This window comes from Haemorhous mexicanus, chromosome Z, assembly GCF_027477595.1.
Source record: "Haemorhous mexicanus isolate bHaeMex1 chromosome Z, bHaeMex1.pri, whole genome shotgun sequence".
Lineage (NCBI taxonomy): Eukaryota > Metazoa > Chordata > Aves > Passeriformes > Fringillidae > Haemorhous > Haemorhous mexicanus.
This window is the reverse complement of record NC_082381.1, coordinates 13358716-13377950: the sequence shown is the minus strand read 5'-3', so window position 1 is coordinate 13377950 and position 19235 is coordinate 13358716. Positions and strand designations below refer to the sequence as shown.

The 19235-nt window shown below is 35.7% G+C and overlaps 1 protein-coding gene across 1 annotated transcript in view; it reads right to left on the bottom strand.

Moving 5' to 3' along the window:
* The window catches only part of ADGRV1 (adhesion G protein-coupled receptor V1), a 358311-nt gene that overhangs the window by 270278 nt on the left and 68798 nt on the right, over nucleotides 1–19235 (bottom strand). Inside the window, exons 39-56 of the mRNA XM_059836928.1 lie at nucleotides 18460–18623; nucleotides 17828–17921; nucleotides 17187–17216; nucleotides 15067–15145; nucleotides 14348–14486; nucleotides 13693–13834; nucleotides 13012–13274; nucleotides 11376–11551; nucleotides 9817–9941; nucleotides 8801–8967; nucleotides 8568–8711; nucleotides 7570–7677; nucleotides 6823–7075; nucleotides 6016–6135; nucleotides 5616–5838; nucleotides 4944–5148; nucleotides 3876–4022; nucleotides 1094–1349 (exon numbers count right to left, since the gene is read on the bottom strand). Of these exons, the coding sequence (XP_059692911.1) occupies nucleotides 1094–1349; nucleotides 3876–4022; nucleotides 4944–5148; nucleotides 5616–5838; nucleotides 6016–6135; nucleotides 6823–7075; nucleotides 7570–7677; nucleotides 8568–8711; nucleotides 8801–8967; nucleotides 9817–9941; nucleotides 11376–11551; nucleotides 13012–13274; nucleotides 13693–13834; nucleotides 14348–14486; nucleotides 15067–15145; nucleotides 17187–17216; nucleotides 17828–17921; nucleotides 18460–18623 (2835 nt within the window). The remainder of the gene's footprint in view (nucleotides 1–1093; nucleotides 1350–3875; nucleotides 4023–4943; nucleotides 5149–5615; nucleotides 5839–6015; nucleotides 6136–6822; nucleotides 7076–7569; nucleotides 7678–8567; nucleotides 8712–8800; nucleotides 8968–9816; nucleotides 9942–11375; nucleotides 11552–13011; nucleotides 13275–13692; nucleotides 13835–14347; nucleotides 14487–15066; nucleotides 15146–17186; nucleotides 17217–17827; nucleotides 17922–18459; nucleotides 18624–19235) is intronic.

The window sequence follows — 19235 nt, the reverse complement described above, 5'->3', positions numbered from 1 at the left end:
TATGACTGGAGAAGTAGAAACAGATAAAATGTAAACAGGTTTGCACTTCAAACCAGTTAGTGTAACCAAGTATTATTTCACAGACAGAACTTGTGAATAATTTATTAAAGGTACAATAGCTAAAGATTGGGGAAAAAAAAATCTGTGCAACCAGTGGAAGCTAGGAACTTTCCTTGAATCCTAACTTCAAAGTATAAATGTTTATTATGTGTAAGAAATCAACAGAATCCCTTTACATTACTTCCAGGCGCTAATAAAGGAGCGACACCAATTCACCTGAAAATAAAATATATAAGAATATTTTACCTGTGATAATACACTCTGATGAGTAAAAAGTACTTCTTGTATATCTAATTTTTTAATATGGACAGAATAATAAATTGTTAGAAAATTCTAACTGAGTTGTTAAAGTTGAATAGCCTATGAGGTAGCTGTGGGAAGAGCCCCAAAAAATGCCAGCTAGCTCCCTGAGCCAGGAGAGCGGGAAGAAACCTGAGCCTCATGGCAGTTCTCCTCTGACCAACGGCCTGGGAGATCTTTTTTAACTTGTGCCTGGAAGGAAAACCAAATCAAACATGCAACTGCAAGCAGAAATAACCACCTTTTTTTGTGAAGTAGAATTGACTCCTGCTCTGCTTCCATCCTTGCCCTAGGCCTCTGAGCAAAAAACTTCTCTTTTTGAGCCATTTCAAGAGGAAAGTCTTTCTAGGCAAATTATTTTAAACAATATAGCAATCCCATTAAGTGGGAAACTTCTGCTTTTTATATAAACAGAAGTATTTTATGCGTTAGTGATTTGCAACTTACCTCTCAAACATGAATGGCTGAAGAATATTGATGTATGCAATGTGAAATACAGCGTAGTTACATATTTTAAGGGATATTTATGTTATAAATAATAAAATATTGCTGATATATAGAAAACCATAATAAAAAACTGCTGAGATATATATATATATATATATATAGAATATATACATATATACATATATGTATATATATGTATACATTTATGTAACCAGTGTTATAGCTTCAACAATGCTGACTTTGAATAAACAATAATTCTTTCCTAAGAATCAAGAAACAGACTTACCTTCTGGCTCTGTGATTTTAACAAAGAGAGACTCCATGTGCCACTCAATCACACCATGTGGAGAGTCACTGGGTAAGATGCTAAGTACAGCTCTTGCTCTTTCAGGATCAATGACAGCTCCTTTTGTGCTATCTTGAACATCCACAGTGGTAACACGGGTGAGTATGATTTCCACTGCCTCTGAAAGTTCTGCAACACTGTCAGCGAGAATTGTCAGGGTGATTGTGGACAGGGCCTGGCCTTCTGAAAATGTAACCTAAAGTTTTAGAAGGAAGGGGAGGAAAAGTAAAATTTCTTGTCAGTGTTAGTAAACCTAGAGGTTTATTCTGTAAACTCTATCAGTTATAAAATGCATCTGCATGCACACATACATATCTTATAGAATCATAGAATACAAGGCTGGAAGGGATCACAAGGATTATCTGGCCCAATCTTTCTCGGCAGTACCACAATCTAACCAAGATGGTCCAGCATTCTCTCCAGCTCAATCTTAAAAGTGCCAGTTTTGGGGAGTCCATCACTTTCCTGGGAGGGTTATTCCAATGGATGATTGTTCTCAGGATGAAAAATTTTTCTCTTATGTCCAGTGAGAATCTTCCCAGGAGTAACTTGCATCCATTACCCCTCGTCTTTTCAACATGACACCTTGTAAAAAGTATTCTCCTTTGTCACCACCTTTTAAATACTGACACATGGTCTGAACATAAGGTCTCCCCATTACCTTCTTCTCTGAACGTTGAACAGTTCTCTCAGTCTTTCTTCATGTGACAGGCTTCCCTGTACTCTGACCACATTTGTGACCAGCTCTGGACCCCTACCAGCCTGCCCATATCTATTTTCCACAACAGGGATCAAAACTGAACACCAAATTCCAGCTGTAGCCCAAAAAGTGCTCAGCAGAGTGGGCTAATGACTGCTTTATCTCTGCTGGGAGTGGCCTTGTTGATGCAACCCAGAAACATTCTGGTGGATTGCCTCAATGTTCACTCACTCACTTGAGTTTATTGACCAGCAGAATCCCCAGGTCCCTTTCCCTGGAGCTAATCCCCAGCCAGGATAGATGCCAGTGGGAGCTGCACTCCTGAATCATGTTTTTCATAGTGCAATATTTGTTCCTGATGAATCTTCCAGCCTACCCAGGTCTTCCTGCTAGGTGGCTCTCCAAAGAGTCCACTTCCACATGTTGTCAAATTTCATCAGAGTACACCTGACCTCATCACCTACATCACTTATGAAGATCTTAAACACTGTTGGGCCCAATATTGACCCCTGAGGGACCACGCTTGTGACAGTTTGCCAGTTTAAAAAGGAGCTATTTACCACCACTCCCTGGGGACAGCAATAAAACATTAGTTCAGTTAGAAGAAGGCCACAGCAAGCTGTATCAAAAACCTTGAAGAAATCCAGGTAGACAATGGCTTTTCCTTTTCTTATTAAACAGCCTTTATCTCAAGATTTTTCTCCTTATTTTCTCCTCATCCTGATGAGATGGGGAGTAAGAGAGAAATAGTTGGGGGTTTTTAGACAACTAGGGTCAACAGACCACATATATCCATATGAAAATAATGAACATATACCTCTTAAAATGATTGCTATGTGAAAAAATGGCTACTCAATTTTTTTCTTCTTTTTCTTCAGATAAAATGATTGATACATGCTTTGTCTATCTATACTCGTATTTTTAAATTCAAGGGGCCTGCCACTTGATTAGGTCTTTCTCAAGAAGGAAGATGTGTCTAGAAACACATAGCCTACACAAAATGTGTAGGATAAACAGAAATCTCCACTTAATATCATCCTTTCTGACTCTTCTTGCATACAAAGCTATGCAGTGTACTCATATAGTATGTAGCTGGAATGCTCAAGGAGTACTCTAACAATATCAGTATGATTGTTTTGGTACCCTTGATTTCCAGTTAATTTATTTTTCTCTTCACTATTTTTTGGGATTTGTGTCTGCTATGGACAGCCAGAAGATAGAGGTCTTTGATTGACAGAAACTGGCTCCGGCCAGTCCTAGGGCATATAAAGAGCTTTGGCCACAGGACACACTGGGTTTTGACATGGTTGGGAATCTAAAAGTCTCAGAAACATAGAAAACTGGGATTTGTCATATTCTGCTGGGCCACTTAAGTTCTCCATTTTATTGAAAAAGTCAGAACAAAGAGCAAACATTCCCAGATTCCCACCTATGCAAACAGTTTGACAGAGTAACTGAATCTCAAAGCTGGAAGAAAGGAAAATGGGAATAGGATACTACAGATACACATCTCCTGTGCCTGGACAGCATTGCAATATCAGGTTCTAGAAGTGTAAGAGTGATACCACTGCATTATGAGCCAGCCAGAAGCATAAAACGTTTGAATCACAGGAAAGGACCAGGAAGCAGGGATTAACAGAAAATTGGGGCAGTCTAACATGTACTGTCCTTCTCACTCAGTATATCTTCTCTATTTTCTGAGACAATGTGGAGAATGTAAGAAAATAAAGATAGTGCAGAAGGTAGTCTCACACCTGAGGAGTTGCAGCTGTACTAGTCACCAAAAATTAGGAACAGGCCTGCCCTTAATAGGCTCTGTCCAATAAGAGGATGAGTGCCACAAAACAGTGGGTTAGCGGGTTGAGGAGAGAATTGGAATTTGTTGGTTGTGCTGTGAAGAAGAAGTCAGTGCTGCGAGGAGCTGCCCATGAGAAATCATCAAGAAGGTATGGAACTTCTGCAATAAGATGACAACACAATACAGTCAAGTGCCTCCCCAGTAATAATGATATTATTAAATACCATTCCTGAAGCTGGAAATACATCACTTATGCTCCCATTAGTGATCCACTCCACTGTAAGTCGTCCATATGTTCCTATTAAACGTTCAATATTCAGGGTGATCAAGCTGTCCTGTTCCATTTCTTCAATTTGCTTAAATAAAGAACTCTGGAAAACATACCACAGCAGAACCAAAGCATTATTTTCTTAAAAAGAGAAGCTTCTTTAAGGAACAGGATAATCAAAGGTGGGCAGAGACAATGGGCTTCAATAAATTATTCTACTTTAAGCAGCTAAATGCAAGTCTATTGCTTAAATTTTTATAACTTAATACTCAACAGGTCCAAATTTCAAATTCTTGTGTCAGACCTCTTCATCCTAAAAATTCAAGGTTTTTGTTAGTTTTTTTTTTTTTGAGTAACAGATTTTATGTCCAAATCATGTGAAGCAAAAAGCAAAAAAGACACATATTTTTACTGTTGTTACTTTACTAATATTCATCCTCCTCACAAAAGTCCAGATACAATGTTTCATTTCAGTGGTGATTCTTCTGTATTTTATATCTTCATTATGCATTTAGTACCTATATCTTTTTACATAACTTCTACAATATTTGATAATTTAAGAATCAACAACTCCAAATAATACCTTCAGTCTGATATTTTCTCCAAAGTTTTTATTTTGTCCAGGCAGATGGGCTCATCCTGTAGCATAACTATTTTAGAGGAAAAGAATCTTTACTTAATTCCCTTGATTAAGCAATCAATAAAGACTATGATGATATCATATATGCCATCTGATAACTAATTTTTTTGGTTGCTGCAAAATGAAACTGATAAAATAATGGGTTATTCTAAATGTAAGGGGATTATAAAAAGCCCACAACAGGGACAGACTGGAACTGAGTTTCTATCACCTGTCATCTATGTAACAAAGTAACAATGCTAAATGGAAGTCAAAGCCCTTCTGTTTCAAGTTGTTACAAGACTTTAGAAAAAGAATCCTGTCACATGCAATTTTAGCATGTTTATGTTCTGTTATTCAGAAGTTATATATACATATTTTAATGATTTACTTTAAAAGTTTTACCTGGGCAAATGCGATGACTCCATAGGCATTGTCATTGGGAGGAATAATTATGTTAACAAAACTGTGGACACCAATCTCTGCACCTCCTTTAGGGTTTTTCAGACGCACTTGAAAACATTCTTCCTCCTCTGGGATGATGTCATCCAGGATATTGACTGCTATCACAACTTCCATGTCCCCAGGCTCAAATATCAATTCACCTGAACTAGCGTACAAACAAACACATCAAGTAATTATTAACCGAGGATATGATTTACAAACTTTGAAAGCACTACTGAAAATTTAAAGAGCATTTTTGATGCTGAAAATGTTGTTTATATTCCTGAGTAGGTCAATGAGGTTTAAAGGGTGTGGAATTAGTGTTGGGTTTGTTTTCTTTCTTAATTACAATAGAACATATAGTAACTCATATTTCTTATTAATGTAATGTATTTTAATTTATTCTAAATAAAAGCTTTAATATCCAGTTTGACTACAAATCCTTTTATTACATATTTTAAAGCAAATTGTAAGAAGTTTGACTTCAGGTTATCCTAAGGCTACCTGCAAAAAATTCTCTTTAGTGCTAATAAACACATCACACACAGGAGTCTATAATTGTCTCCACTGCAAAAAAAGACTACCACAGAAAAAGGAATTCAAGAGCTGGGAGATAAAACTCAAAAAACCCACCTAGGTATAAAATCTGACTGGTTGGAGATAGTTGTCAGCTCATAAATCTGGGAGCTAGATTCAACTGAAAGAGCAATCAAACTCTTGCTGGAGTTCAGAGACCTTGTAGTAGTGAAAGTTATATGATCTGCATAAGGGGCTTCCAGCATCAGAGAGAACTGGTTCCCTTCCGAGTTCCAGGAATACAGTGCTGTTGTGTGCTTACCAGAGAGGAGGATGTGAACTACAATGAGCAAGGAAGAGAAAAAAGAAATATTCAGTGATATATTTAAAATTTCTTGTAATATTAGAAATGCCCTTGGCAGCTCAATTGTTAAAAGTATCTCTTAAAATCTGATAAATAATATGAAAATTGAATGTATATATTTCTTCAATTCCAGTACTACAAACAAATTCTTACCTAAACCTGAAGGAGGGATGAAAACATGGATGTTTCTTACAGCAGAGACTGGAAGAGACTGAAAGTGTCTGAAGGTAGACTGCCCTGTCTCCCAGATGAAAATTTCAGAATTTCCAGTTTCTACAAAGAGGAAAAATTACAAAACCTACATTATATTGCTGCCTGTTAATTACATCACACACCAGTGGCCATTCAAAGGCAGAGACTGGCAGCTTTAATTACAAAGTGAGACCAGTGATTGTATCTTCCTTTTTACTTGCATAACTCCATAGCATGATTTCTCATTAGATGATTTATTCCATTACTTAATTTAAGGGTTTTTCTGCCCACATTCCCATATAAGAAGACTAAAAAACCTAACAGTCAAGTGCAAAGAAACCTATGGACTGCAATATAAACTTTTAAAGAGTCACAGGGATACAGACATAAAACAATGTCTGAACTGTCACACTTGTAATAAAAATGTACTTTGCTGAACAATACTCTTTGCATATAACGAAGCTCAGGAAAGCTTAGAAAGGGTGCAATTAGCAGATAGATGAATATTCCCTACTGTTATTGGGAAAATATTTCCTATTGTTATTGGAAACATATTCCATTAGTTTCATGAAAATTTGAGAACATACAAAATACTTTCGTTTTCTGAGGGACAAAACAGTGATTACTTTGGTAAGATCCTTTTCAGCAAATTGTCATCCGCCAGTAATATTTTAATCTGTATCTAAACCCCTTTTATTCCAAATACCTTTGCTATCAAACAAGCCAGCACATGCTTAGCAAACTCAGTGTTTCTTTTCTGCTAAATACCTTTTGCAACAATTAAATATATATCAGATCCAGAAGTCCAGGCCTCCATAAGTTTTATTTCTTTTGCTGGTAACTGATGAAGATTCCTAAACTCATTATTAAGCCATTGGTACAAGAGGACGTTCTGGCTGGTATTTGACAAAGAAACTAGTAAGTACATAATGCCTCCTCGGGGAAACAAGGCAATGTTCAGAGCATTGTAAAGTGGAAGTTGATGATGCAGCACAAATATATCTTTATTCCACTGGAAAACCTGTAAAAAGAGAATACGTATTTTATTACATATTTATAATAAGAAAAAATAAATTAGGTGTTTTGATGAAAAATGGAAAGACCTATAATTAACTGAATTCCTCATTTCTATAGTGGATCCCACATTATGGTGGAAGCACACTGATAAGCAACTATAAGTAACTACGTTACTGAAAGCACCTGTGCCTGTTCTTCAGATAAACAGGTTTATGGTCAGAAGCTATTTCTATTCCTATAGTTATTTAATGTAATAGATTTCAAAACAGAAATGACAGTAGCAATATAATCAAATGAAGTCTAAATTACATGGTAATGTAAGGAGTGTTGTTACATTTAAACTGGTCTAGAATTCTATGTCTTAAAAAACTATAATAGAAACTTAACTAATTTTTCAGGAATATATTCTTACTTTTTGATCTATAATCCCTTCATATTTCAAACTGAAAACTAATCAAACTACCTACATCAAAGCCATGAAGACAAGTGTGCTCTAACCTGGATGGAACTGAAACTGGTGGTATCACTCACAAAAACCAAATAGTCTTCTTCATCCACAGCAAAATGTTTGACAAGTGTGGTATCCAAAATAGAAAGGGTCTGTAGCTACAAGGAAAATATGACAAAAATGGTATTTGGAAGTCAGTTCAAGTTTATGCATATGCACACATATTTTTAAAAAACTGTAAACATATAAAACATATAAAAAATAATGTATAAAAATTGTCATATATGTAATTTTATTGTTTTAAAAATATATATGGGATCATTTTACAAAATTAATGTTAATTATCATACATTTTTCTGAAAATGCTCTATGATTTCATTACTCCACCATTTCTTTCTTCATTTCCAAGGTCATTTTATTTCTCCCTCAAAATATGACTATAAAAGACATTAGACAAAAAGCTGAAATAACTGTTATGGTTTAGGAATGGTATGTCTCTGTTTAGAGTTCCCACTGAAACACTCCAAACCATGCTGCCTCTTCCTTCCCCCCTGCAGTAGGATGGAGAGGAGAATTGGAAGCACAAAAGGTTGAGAAGATCACGGGTTGAGATAAGAACAATTTACTGCAAAAAGCAACGTGATAAGAAAATTAACAGTAAATACAACAATAATAATAGCAGATGGTACAAGAGAGGCAAAATTCACATGTGAAAATTCTCACTATGCAAAACCTGTCAATACTTGAACTGCGCCCACACTACCCCAACCCCCAGGAGGGCCCCTTTCCCCCAGCCCCAGAAAATGACATGAGGTGGCATAGAATAACCTCCAGGGTCCAGCCATACCTCCTCCTGGCTACTGCAAAATTAAGCCTCTCCTGGCCTAAACCAGGACAATAACTTACATCACTGACTCATGCTGAGTGTTCAGTTGCCAAACTATCTGAGAACCGAGACCTTTTTCCCAAAACATGGGGGAACAGAAGGGCCTCACAAAATCCTTTCTAACCCCATTATTTAATGAATTTGTAAGTAACACAGATTTACCTTCATTAGTTTGCGTCCAGGCATGAATGCATATACACTGCTGTTGGAAGCTCCCTGACCACTTCCTCCATGAGTAATCACAAGGTAGGGAGAGGCATGGATTTGGAAAGACACACAGCTTTTAGGATTCCACATACTGAAATTCTAAGAGAGGAACAAAAATATAGAACTTGAAATGTCAAGGTTTTATTAGGCAGCATGGTTAATGGTGGTGTCTGTAAGCAAGCATTTACCTCGATGGCAACAAAAACTCCTTTCCACTGGTAGAGAGTAGAAAGCACAGCTGGAGGTGAACGCAACAGCACGCCATACAGGTTTTTTTCCAATGCAAAGAAACACCAGCTAGCTGCTGACTCTTCCACAAAGCTTTGCACAACAGACAGAACACTGATACCATCCTCTGCAATACAGTATAGGAAAAAAGTATTAATCATTGTGGTCTTTTACAACACCATTTTCATTATTTATTTGCGAAAACCAAATCTAGTATCAGAAATCACAGAATATTCTGAGTTGAAATGGACCAACAAGGATTATCAAGTCCAGCTCTTAAGTGAGTGGCTCATACAATGGTCAAACACACAATCTTGACATTTTTAGCACCATGCTCTAGATGCCTAATCTATATTCAGAGTTGTTTCTAAATGGTTGGTATAAGTGCATGTAAATGCATGGAAATGGCATAGCACTGAGGTTGTACCAAGAGTTAAATAATAAATTAATTTCTCATATATTACTATTACATATGGAAGATGCATAGGCAATTTGAGTGTGATTCAAAGTGACTCAGTTTGGAATTTAGGTAGTGAGAAAATTAACTAGATAAGAGGAAATAAAAAAGTGACAAAGAAACTAAAAATGTGGTAATCCTTATTTTCTCTCTCATCACAAGTTGCAGCCATGGCAATAAAATTCTTAAACTGCCTAATCATTCAACACTTACAGAAAATAGCATCTGTTATATTATTTTGAAAAATCTAGAGTTGCAAGTAGTAAAGAACAGATTTATCAATCAAAGGTCTTGTGAAAATATATAAGCAAGAGCAACACAGATTGTTAAAACTAGGGTAGCAATGGCTGATAACAAACTTGGCTAATAGCCAAGATCTTTTATCTAACAAATTTTGATATCAGAGGAATATTATAAGGGAATTTTCATTCCAAAGTTAGATCTCCTGTATGTTTGGTTCCTCTGTAGCTATATTCACTCTGAAAACAGCAATGGATGCTCTTGATAAAGGGAACCTACTGATGCCAAACGCAGTATCCGACAATGTCTCCCACTCAACACTCACAGATACGTTCAGCCCATTACTCCGTGAAACTTTCAAATAAACTGTAGTGTTTGCTTCTTCAACTGTGAAGACATTTGTCCTAAATTTGAGAATTGTGAAAATAACATTTAAGAAGCATTATTTTTACAGCATAAAAATAGGATTCTTACTGTACACTTTCAGCACAGAATATGCAATAAAAAGAAAATTTATGCTCTGTGGTGAACTAATACTAATTAAGTTTGTCCAATATTTCTTCACACAAGACTTTGACAAAATCATGGGAAAGTCAACAAAATCTTAAACCAGTCTGAAATCTTACACAAAACTGTATGGGTGAAAGTGAATGATTTCTGAAAACATCATTCCATATCATAGACTAATATAATAAGAGAATGGTGTGGGTTGAAAAGGATTTTAATGACCATCTAGTTCCAGCCCTCCTGCCTGGGAGGGACATCCTCCACTAGACCAGGTTGCCCAGAGCTCCACTGAACCTGACCTTGAACACCTACAGGGATGTGGCATCCACAGCTTCTCTTGCCAGTGCCTCACCACCCTCACTGTAAAGAATTTCTTCCTGATATTTAATCTAAACCTACTGTCTATCAGCTTTAAGCCATTCCCTCTTGTCACTACATGCCCTTGCCAAAAGTCCCTCTCCAACTTTCAGATAGGAAAAGGCAGGCTGCAATTGGCACAGCCCAAAGCCACCTCTTCTCCTAGCTGAACAATCCCAATTCTCTCAGCGTTTCCTCAGAGCAGAGGTGCTGCTCCATCCCTCTGATCAACTGAGTGGCCTCCTCTGGTCTTGCTCCAACAGCTCCATGTCCTTCCTGTGCTGAGGACCCCAGAGCTGGAGGCAGCTCTGCAGCTGGAGTCTCAGAGGGCCAGAATCTCCTCCCTCCAAAGCTGCCCACAGGGCTTTGGATGCAGGCCAGGATGCATTTGGCTTTCTGGGCTGCAAGTGCCCATGGCTGGCTCACGTCCAGCCCCTCACCAGCACCCCCTGGCCTTCGGGGCAGGGCAGCTCTTGATCCGTTCATCCCGCAGCCTGCACCGGGGGTTGAGCCAGGTGCAGCACTTTGCACTTGGTCTTGTTAAACCTCATGAAATTCCCAAGGGCCACGTCTTGAGCTTGTCCAAGAAAGACTGGCTCATTTGGTTCTGAAAAAGCTGCCCTGAGTGAGGGTGTATCTTACACAAGCCTAAATAAATATGTAAATTAGAAAATTTGTGATTCTTGAGACACTGGTTTATGGTTTGGAATTTGTAATATTGATTACTATTAGTGAAATATTTGGGGAATAATGAAGTACTGTTTCAAGGAAATTGCACAGAGAAATCAACTTTTCTAATGAATAGTCCATTTTAAGTGTTTTTCTGCTCTTCTGTCTAGCAGTAATGATATTCGACAAATAGTGCAATTTTTAAAATCATAAATTTTAAAACTGGATTCCTAAATTTTTTTAAAGGGAAACCATCTCTATGAATATGAAAGAAACTTCCTTTTAATTGGATCAGGGTTCAGTACCTATTTGTAATGGGGTAGATGCTGAAAAGGCCCAGTGGAGCCTGGTTCTGTAATATTGTAATCATAGTTTGCACTCTGGTGCCTAGTCTGGCTCCTCCAGTTGGATTGAACAGGGTGACAATAAAGTGCTCGTCCAATTCTGGTTCTTCATCCAGGATTGCAGTAATATGCAGTGTCTGACAAGAGAAAAGCATAGAAGCTGCTGAGACTTGACAGCTAATAATGACAATGTTATTCAAGCCATGCTGCTGTTTCTGCTCTTTCTCTGGACAGCAGGGCAGCACAACAGCAGCTCTTGAACCGGAGAAGGCAGGAGTAAGGCCTGGATAGCTCAGGCTGGGGCTCTAAAGTAATCTCTCTGGTGACCTCCTATAGTGCAATACTAGCGTGAGCATATCCACGTTCTTTCTATTTTTCCCCTTCCCCTCTTTACTCTTATCATAAGATTGTCTGAAATGTAAGAGGTTTTGATCATTTTTTCATATTTTTGTTTTGTACTTATTCCACACATTCCTTGGTAACATAGTCCCCATGCAGCTACCTGATCACAGCTCAGTCAAGGTGGATTTACTTTACTTTCGTTGTCATCTGAACTATCTCATCGGGAACAGGGTAGTTCTATTTCTGGTGCTGGGACCAAAGAAGGGAAAAAAAGCAATAGGGAAATATTTGAAATACTCTCTTCTTGATGTTTTATTCCCTCTACTGCACCATGGTGGATAAGAATAAGATTGTCTCAAGGTAGTCTCAAATCAGCAGAGAACTCTCTAGAAAGAAATAGTTGTTTTCACTGACATCTTCCCAATTACCCAAAAAGGTGAAAGTCACAGTAGTACATGTTTCTTTGCCTTAGAAAAACCATTTAGTAATGACAGGTCTGAATTAAAATAGAGCTTTCAGCATTTTAGATCTCTATTTACTTCTTCAATAATCCATATTTAAAGACTGTATTGAGAAATCTTTTATCCTCTACTTCTCACAGATCTGCTAAACTGGCCATCACTGAGGTGTCAAATGCATTTTAGGTTCAGAAAATGAAAACCAGTGTTTCCAAAAAGGTTTGTTTCAGATCCTACTCCCCTAACCACAATATACTAACCTGTTATTGACACATTTAAGATAGCTCATTTTCTAGCTGAAAATCTTGTGGGGATAGTACAGAAGCAGTGGGATTAGTACTGCCAGAAAAATAAGTAATTATCAATTTCTAAAACTCTGAAAGATGTTTACCTTTTGCCTTTCCTGCAGCATACTCTCTTCAGTTCAGGCCACATAAAAGAACAGTATTTTTAATTCCACCATATTATTTACACTAGAAAATTATGACTGCACATCAAAGTTTATCTTTCTGCTATATACTAAACACATATAAACAAATGGTTCTATACACACATCATACTATATACCCATTATCTTTTTTTCAATAAAATACAACTACTGAACTATTACAAAGAGAGAAATATCTACAGAAAAACATATTCAATTTTTCTGCACTCCCACAGCTCAGTTTATTCTGAGGATTAAGGAAAACATAAGAAAATAATTCATACATGAAAAACCACAAACATTGCTGAAATGTTTCAAATAATTTTAAAAAAATCCATCTTCACTTTTTGTGTTGTAACTACCATATTACCTTAAATCTGACTCCCTCTTCCAGCACAATGTATCCTTGAGAAGGGGCTAAATCCACTGATGGCTCTGAAGAATTAATTTCACTTACAAGATACTGAACAGACACTGTTCCAAATATTCCCTGAGGAGGATCTCTAATAATATTTAAAACTGCAACACTTTCCATCGGATGGAGAGCTGTTTGCTCTCTGAGGAAGAAGTGATCACTGTTATTGAATGACAAAATTCCATGTCCATCATCATTGGCAAATATAGTAATCGTGGCTTTTGAAAAATAAGTAATAGAAATATATTTTAATTAAAATAATAAAAAATATAATTCTACACATATACAAATAAATAAATATATACACAAATCCATTCTTTCTTTAATATAATTATATTGCTTTTATGTTCCTGATAACACTTAACAGAATATGTAAGTATTTTGCTTTATCTAGGAAGATTTCAAGGAAGAAAGAATCTAGACTCTCTTATTAAAACATCCAGCTTTTGCATTTTCTGATTCCTTATTTTACATATTATTTTGTTATTTTTACATTTTTCAGAACTTTCCAAATGGGATTAATAATTTACCGTAGAAGTACACTGGTGTTTTCTAAAACATGATTATTCAGAATAATTAAATTAAAGTGACTGAGATACAATTCTGAAGAATGAGAACATCAAAACTAAGTTTTACCTGTTGTGTTCTCCCCTAATTCCAGGCCAAATGAGGGATTTGTTAGAATTAACTGGAACTTCTCAACACCTTCAGGAATATCATCATCACAAATCACAACAATAACAGATTTATTCCTCTCTCCATCAGCAAAAAAAAGAGTCTAGCATTGAAACACAGAAAGCATTGAATATTTGATAGCTGATAATGCACACAGAAATTTTAAACTAAGGTTAAGCAGAATTGTGTTAAACAAGGAGGAAAGAAGAGGCAAGAAGAGTAATTTCTATGTCCCTTATAAACTGACTGAAAAAGAAGCAAAACAGTTAAATAGTCTAGCACATTGTAGAGTGAAGACAAACAAGAGCAATTCACTTTGAAAGTTCTTTTGCAAAAAATATTAAAATTTATGTGAAATCTTATATTCTCTTGTCTAAGCAAAATTGTATTTGAAATAGATGTTTCAAAGTCTAAAATGTGTCTTATTAAATGCTTTAATACTAAAAAAGAAAGACTAAAAATAAGATGACTAAATCTCTATTCGGATGATCAGAGCAACTGAAAGAAGTTGAGAAATCTAGCTGTACTAGTGACCATTCTGCAGAATAAATAAGATGATGCTCTTTTGCGGAAGTTGAAGAAATGAAAACTACTAGATTTAAAGTTTGCTTCTTACCCTTGAGACCACATTAAAATCCAAACCCAGTTGTGCCTCCAAATTTTGGGCATAAAAAAACACAGACACATTCCCATAAGATCCTTTGTTTCGGTATGCCATTATGGTCAGGTTCCCATGAGTTTCATTAACTTCAAAACTAAAACAAAAACCAAGACAAATTCTCAGTGCTGACTGAGCATGTTCTTTTAATAAGATGGCAGATAATTTTCACTTAAAATCATCCCCTCTACCTTTTAAGAAAAAGTCACTATTACAGTAAACAGTAAAGCCGCTTGTCTAATGCAACCATTATACCTTATTTTAAATCAAAATGGACTTGAACTAGATTAAGCCTGTGAATGAGCATGGATGCCTTTTTCCTAGCTCCGGGAAATCAGAGAAAAAGATCTGGGAGATTTCAATGTGCATGCTTACACGGATGCAGAGGCTGGGGCACTGGATGGAGGCTTGAGTGAGTGATGGAAGTCCACAATACCAAAGGACAATAGTGAAAATAAATACATGGTAGCATGAGATTTCTGAGTAAACATACTATAAGTGTTGGTTTTTAGTGTGGGCATAATCTTTCCAGTTCCACTGAACTGAATCATATGTTGTCAGCTCAAAGATCTGTTCCTATTGTTAATAGGAGTTTTGCTGTTAACGGAAAATGAAAATAGTTGGGCAACACTATTCATTAACTCCCACAGGGAGTTCTTCAAGGTGACAAGACTTACTTGGTACTTTCCCATTCAACTACTCCTCTTACTCCATCATTAGCATCAATAATAATTTGAGAAGCCAAGCCTTCTACATCTAAAAGGGAAAACAGAAAGACAAGTATGTAAGAACAATAGAGTTAATTTTAATTATTTTCCCTAATAACAGAAGCATTGTTTTATATCTTTACTAATTCTTTAGAATAAAAAAATAATTTTCTATTTCCAAAGTGAGGGGGAGAAAATGAAGTGAACAGGATACTTGGAAAAGCTTGAAGAAGATCTATCCCTACTAGCTTACCATTAGAACTGCAACATAGGGCCTTGAATTACCACCACTACATTTAATGTATTTTAAAAAAATAAATAAAAGAAAAAAATTGAAGAAAACCCATGGCACAGAAAAAGCAGAAAATGACAAAAGCAAGATTTTTCATCAAGTCTTAATTCACTGTTTGTTTTTCTTATGATAATATTTAATGTTTTGCAGAAAGTGCCATTCTGAATATTGGAGGGATAATTACTAAAAAAGAATAATAAATTATCCAGTATATCATCTCATATTAATGTTTCAGTGCCTGATAATAAATCTTAATGGCACACACCACAGATTCTGCTATAAAAAAAGAAATAATAATTTCCTTTTAGTTAGTTTATATATTGTAAGATTTTATTACTACATAAAAACATATATATATTCACAATAACTTTGCAAGATTATTGCATGTATTGCCCTGTGAAATTACTGAATAATAGAATAATGCCAGCAATTTCCACTAATCGAACGGACCAGAACTTGACAGTCAGATCTTGATTCTTCTAAGAAAATAATGCCTTATTTTGTTTAAACAGCGTCACATGAATACCTCAATTTATGTCAATTTAATTTTAATAAAAATTATAAAGAAATTAAGAATGACAATTTCTACAAAATTAATTGACTTCACTAAATCTAGTAGTAAATATACTATTTTTAGATCAATCAGAGAGATTTCTATTAGATCAGATAAAACTTAATAAAAGTAAAAGATCACTGTCTTGAATCTTAATGGCACACACCACAGATTCAAACCTGACACTATGAGATAGTAATGAACATGAACAGCAGCTGCAACACCTCTATACAGACAGCAGAAAGGTTTAGAAATCCACAGGGATTACAGTGCATATAGACCCTTCAGATTCCTAACTGGTCTTTTCCTTCATCATGTCATATTCTGATCAACTTACTCAAGATCTATAATACTTCACTTTCAACATCAGACCTCTTATTTCATATCTAGCATCTCTCCTCTCTCCTGATGACCTGCCATTTTACCCTAGCCTAATTCTTTCTTCTGTCCATTAAGTTTATTCATTTTTCTTTCATCATTTTCAAGTATCAAACATTTTCCCTTTTCTTCATTCCTTGCTCTTTTGTATTAGAGTTGGGCCTTGTCTTCCACCTGTTCTACATGAGGGGATGGAGCGAGAGCAGCATGAAGAAAACAGAACTGTCCTTTATGTTTCCTGCTTCTGCTCCATATCCATGAAGTCTGAGATCTGAAATAAAGGTCACTTAAGTTCCATGTGTTTAACTGTATGTCACAAACATCCCAGACCTACACCACATATTGCATGCACATGGCTAAGACAGGAACAGCATTTATGAAATATTCCAGACGGGTACAATTAACTGTGTATCAGTATCATGCGCAGGACACCCATCATTTTTGATATTAGACACCTAGAATTATATTAAAGATTTTCTATGGGGAATGGGATTTCTAAATCCTACACAAATGCACTGCACCAACAATGATTTGAATTCTCAATCATAACAAAGAAAATACACAAAAAAGGAAAACAAGATTAAAAAATAGTCTGATAACATAATTAATTGTGACATTTTATAATAAGGACAAAATTTTGCCTCATGGATTAAAACTATTATCTGATCATCCTAAGTACATCAGAGTCAAATGGTCATACTCAGACTGCTAACCACTTATGGCAGAAGGTAAGATTATAGGTCACCCAGAACAACTTAAATCAGGAAATCCTTCATACTTTAATGCTACTCTTTCTATGTTTTAAATTTTAGACTCAACTAATCACAGCTCAGTGTCCATACAGCAGCAATCGGTCTTGCAAGTTACCTTTCAGTCTGTAACGAATTAATTCTTTCACTTCAATATGCATGCAAAGAAAAGGAAAAAGAGTCATAGAAGATGTTAGAAATAATCAGCATAATTAGTCACTGGTGTCACAGGATAACCCAACTGTCTTTAAAGCCAATGGCAGATGTGCTACTGAGCTCAGCAGCACAATGAGGAACTCCATAAGCAAGCAATTAATGAAGTTCTGTGGAAGAGTAGGAAGACAGTAGATCATGACTCCTAAAAATAAATCTGATAAAAAGTAATAAAAAGATACTTTTGAAAGAGTGAGCAAAGGAGCTACTTGAAGGAATTCTTAGTATTTATTTGTTTCTGTCATTTACTTGGAAATTAAAATCACATTAACACATTGCCAACTCAACTTTTGAGATAACTGTGTTCTCCAACTGGTAATTACTAAATAACTCCTCTGTGAAAATTGTCTTATAACTTTTACAGAGCTTTAAAAAATAAGAAGCCAGGGTAATAATGACTATGTTTGATGTTCTACAATGTTTCTTGCAGAATACCCTGTCTCATTTTGGCTTATTTGGAAAGTGGCAAGCAGAATAATGACATGCCAGAGTAATAAATTGTGCATTCAATGGATATAAAAATAAAATTAATCATAATATTTTTACCAAGCCTGGGTGGGGAGGGAGTTGAATGGTTCATGATAAGTTCCACTGAAGTTAAATTAACCAAGAAGAATTCTTGTACTTCTGGTACATCATCCTACAAAACACAAATCCAGTATATTCCCTCATCATTTTCTTTAAGAAACAATCACAGAATTTGTCAAAAAACAACAAACTAGAGGTCTCTAACCTAATAGCAACATTAGATTTCATTTATGTTTCCATTTCCCTGGAACATTTTTACATAAAATGTAAATTATGAAGCAAAATATTACATTTATTAGAAAATACTGTAGTGACACTGAACTAGATGTGGATAGATTTCTACTCAATTCTGAAGGCACAACTAGCAAATAGCTAAAGTAAGAGCCTGTAGCAAGTAATGAATGACACTGATCTGCACATCAGAAAATAAAGTCATTATGAGAGAGTTAAATTTCACTTAACTATAAGTAGCACTGTCTTCTGTTATTATTTGTCCTTCTGTGGTTTTACCATTAAAGACCAAAGCAGTCTTTCTAAATCACCATAAAATTGATCACTTCAAATAATACAGCATGCAAGATTCAGGTTCCACAATATTCCTTTTCAATTGTCATACCAATAAGTATAGAGTGAAAGGATATAGCATTTACCTCTAGAATAGTAACATTTATGGCAGCTGATGTTTCTCCTTCTTTCAAAATCAATGAGTCAGAAACAGCTACATAATCAGCTCCTGGTTCAGCCAAGGTCCCCTCTGTCTGATTACTTAAGGAGACCAATCCTGGCACTGTAGCATATGTAACATTGATAGCACCTGTTTAAAATGTGACCAAAAAAACCCACTTTTTTTCAATTCTTATGTAGTGTTCACTAGAATAGACAAAGAAAAGAGACCAAATGCTCATTAAAAAAATGGAAAGCCTAACTACAAACCAGAGGATTAAAATACTAATCTGAAACCAATGGGACTTAATTCTTTCAGTCCAGCCTTTAATAATTTGTCCAAGATAACAGAATTTAGGAAGCATTAGGACCCAATGTATTCATACATTTGAGGTGCTGTGAACTGCAACTATTACATTACATACCTGGGACAACTAATATATTATTAATACCAGGTTTGGTGACAAGGGAATTAGAGTGTTTCAGGAATGACTGATGTCTAAGAAAGGCTCTAAGAAAAGCCTTTAGTGAAATGAGGAGATCCTTTAATGAAATTTAGTTTCATTCCCAGATAGACTGACATAGATGGTAATAGAGAATAAAAATTACAGAACACACTGATAAATTTTACTAGACGGAAAGCTAGACTTTTTTTTTTTTAATTACAAAGCCACATCTCATGAACCTGCCATAGTAAGTCAATTTGCAAATTTAAAGAGAGTGATCCTGGACATAAAATGACAAATGAAATTCAAAGTTAATC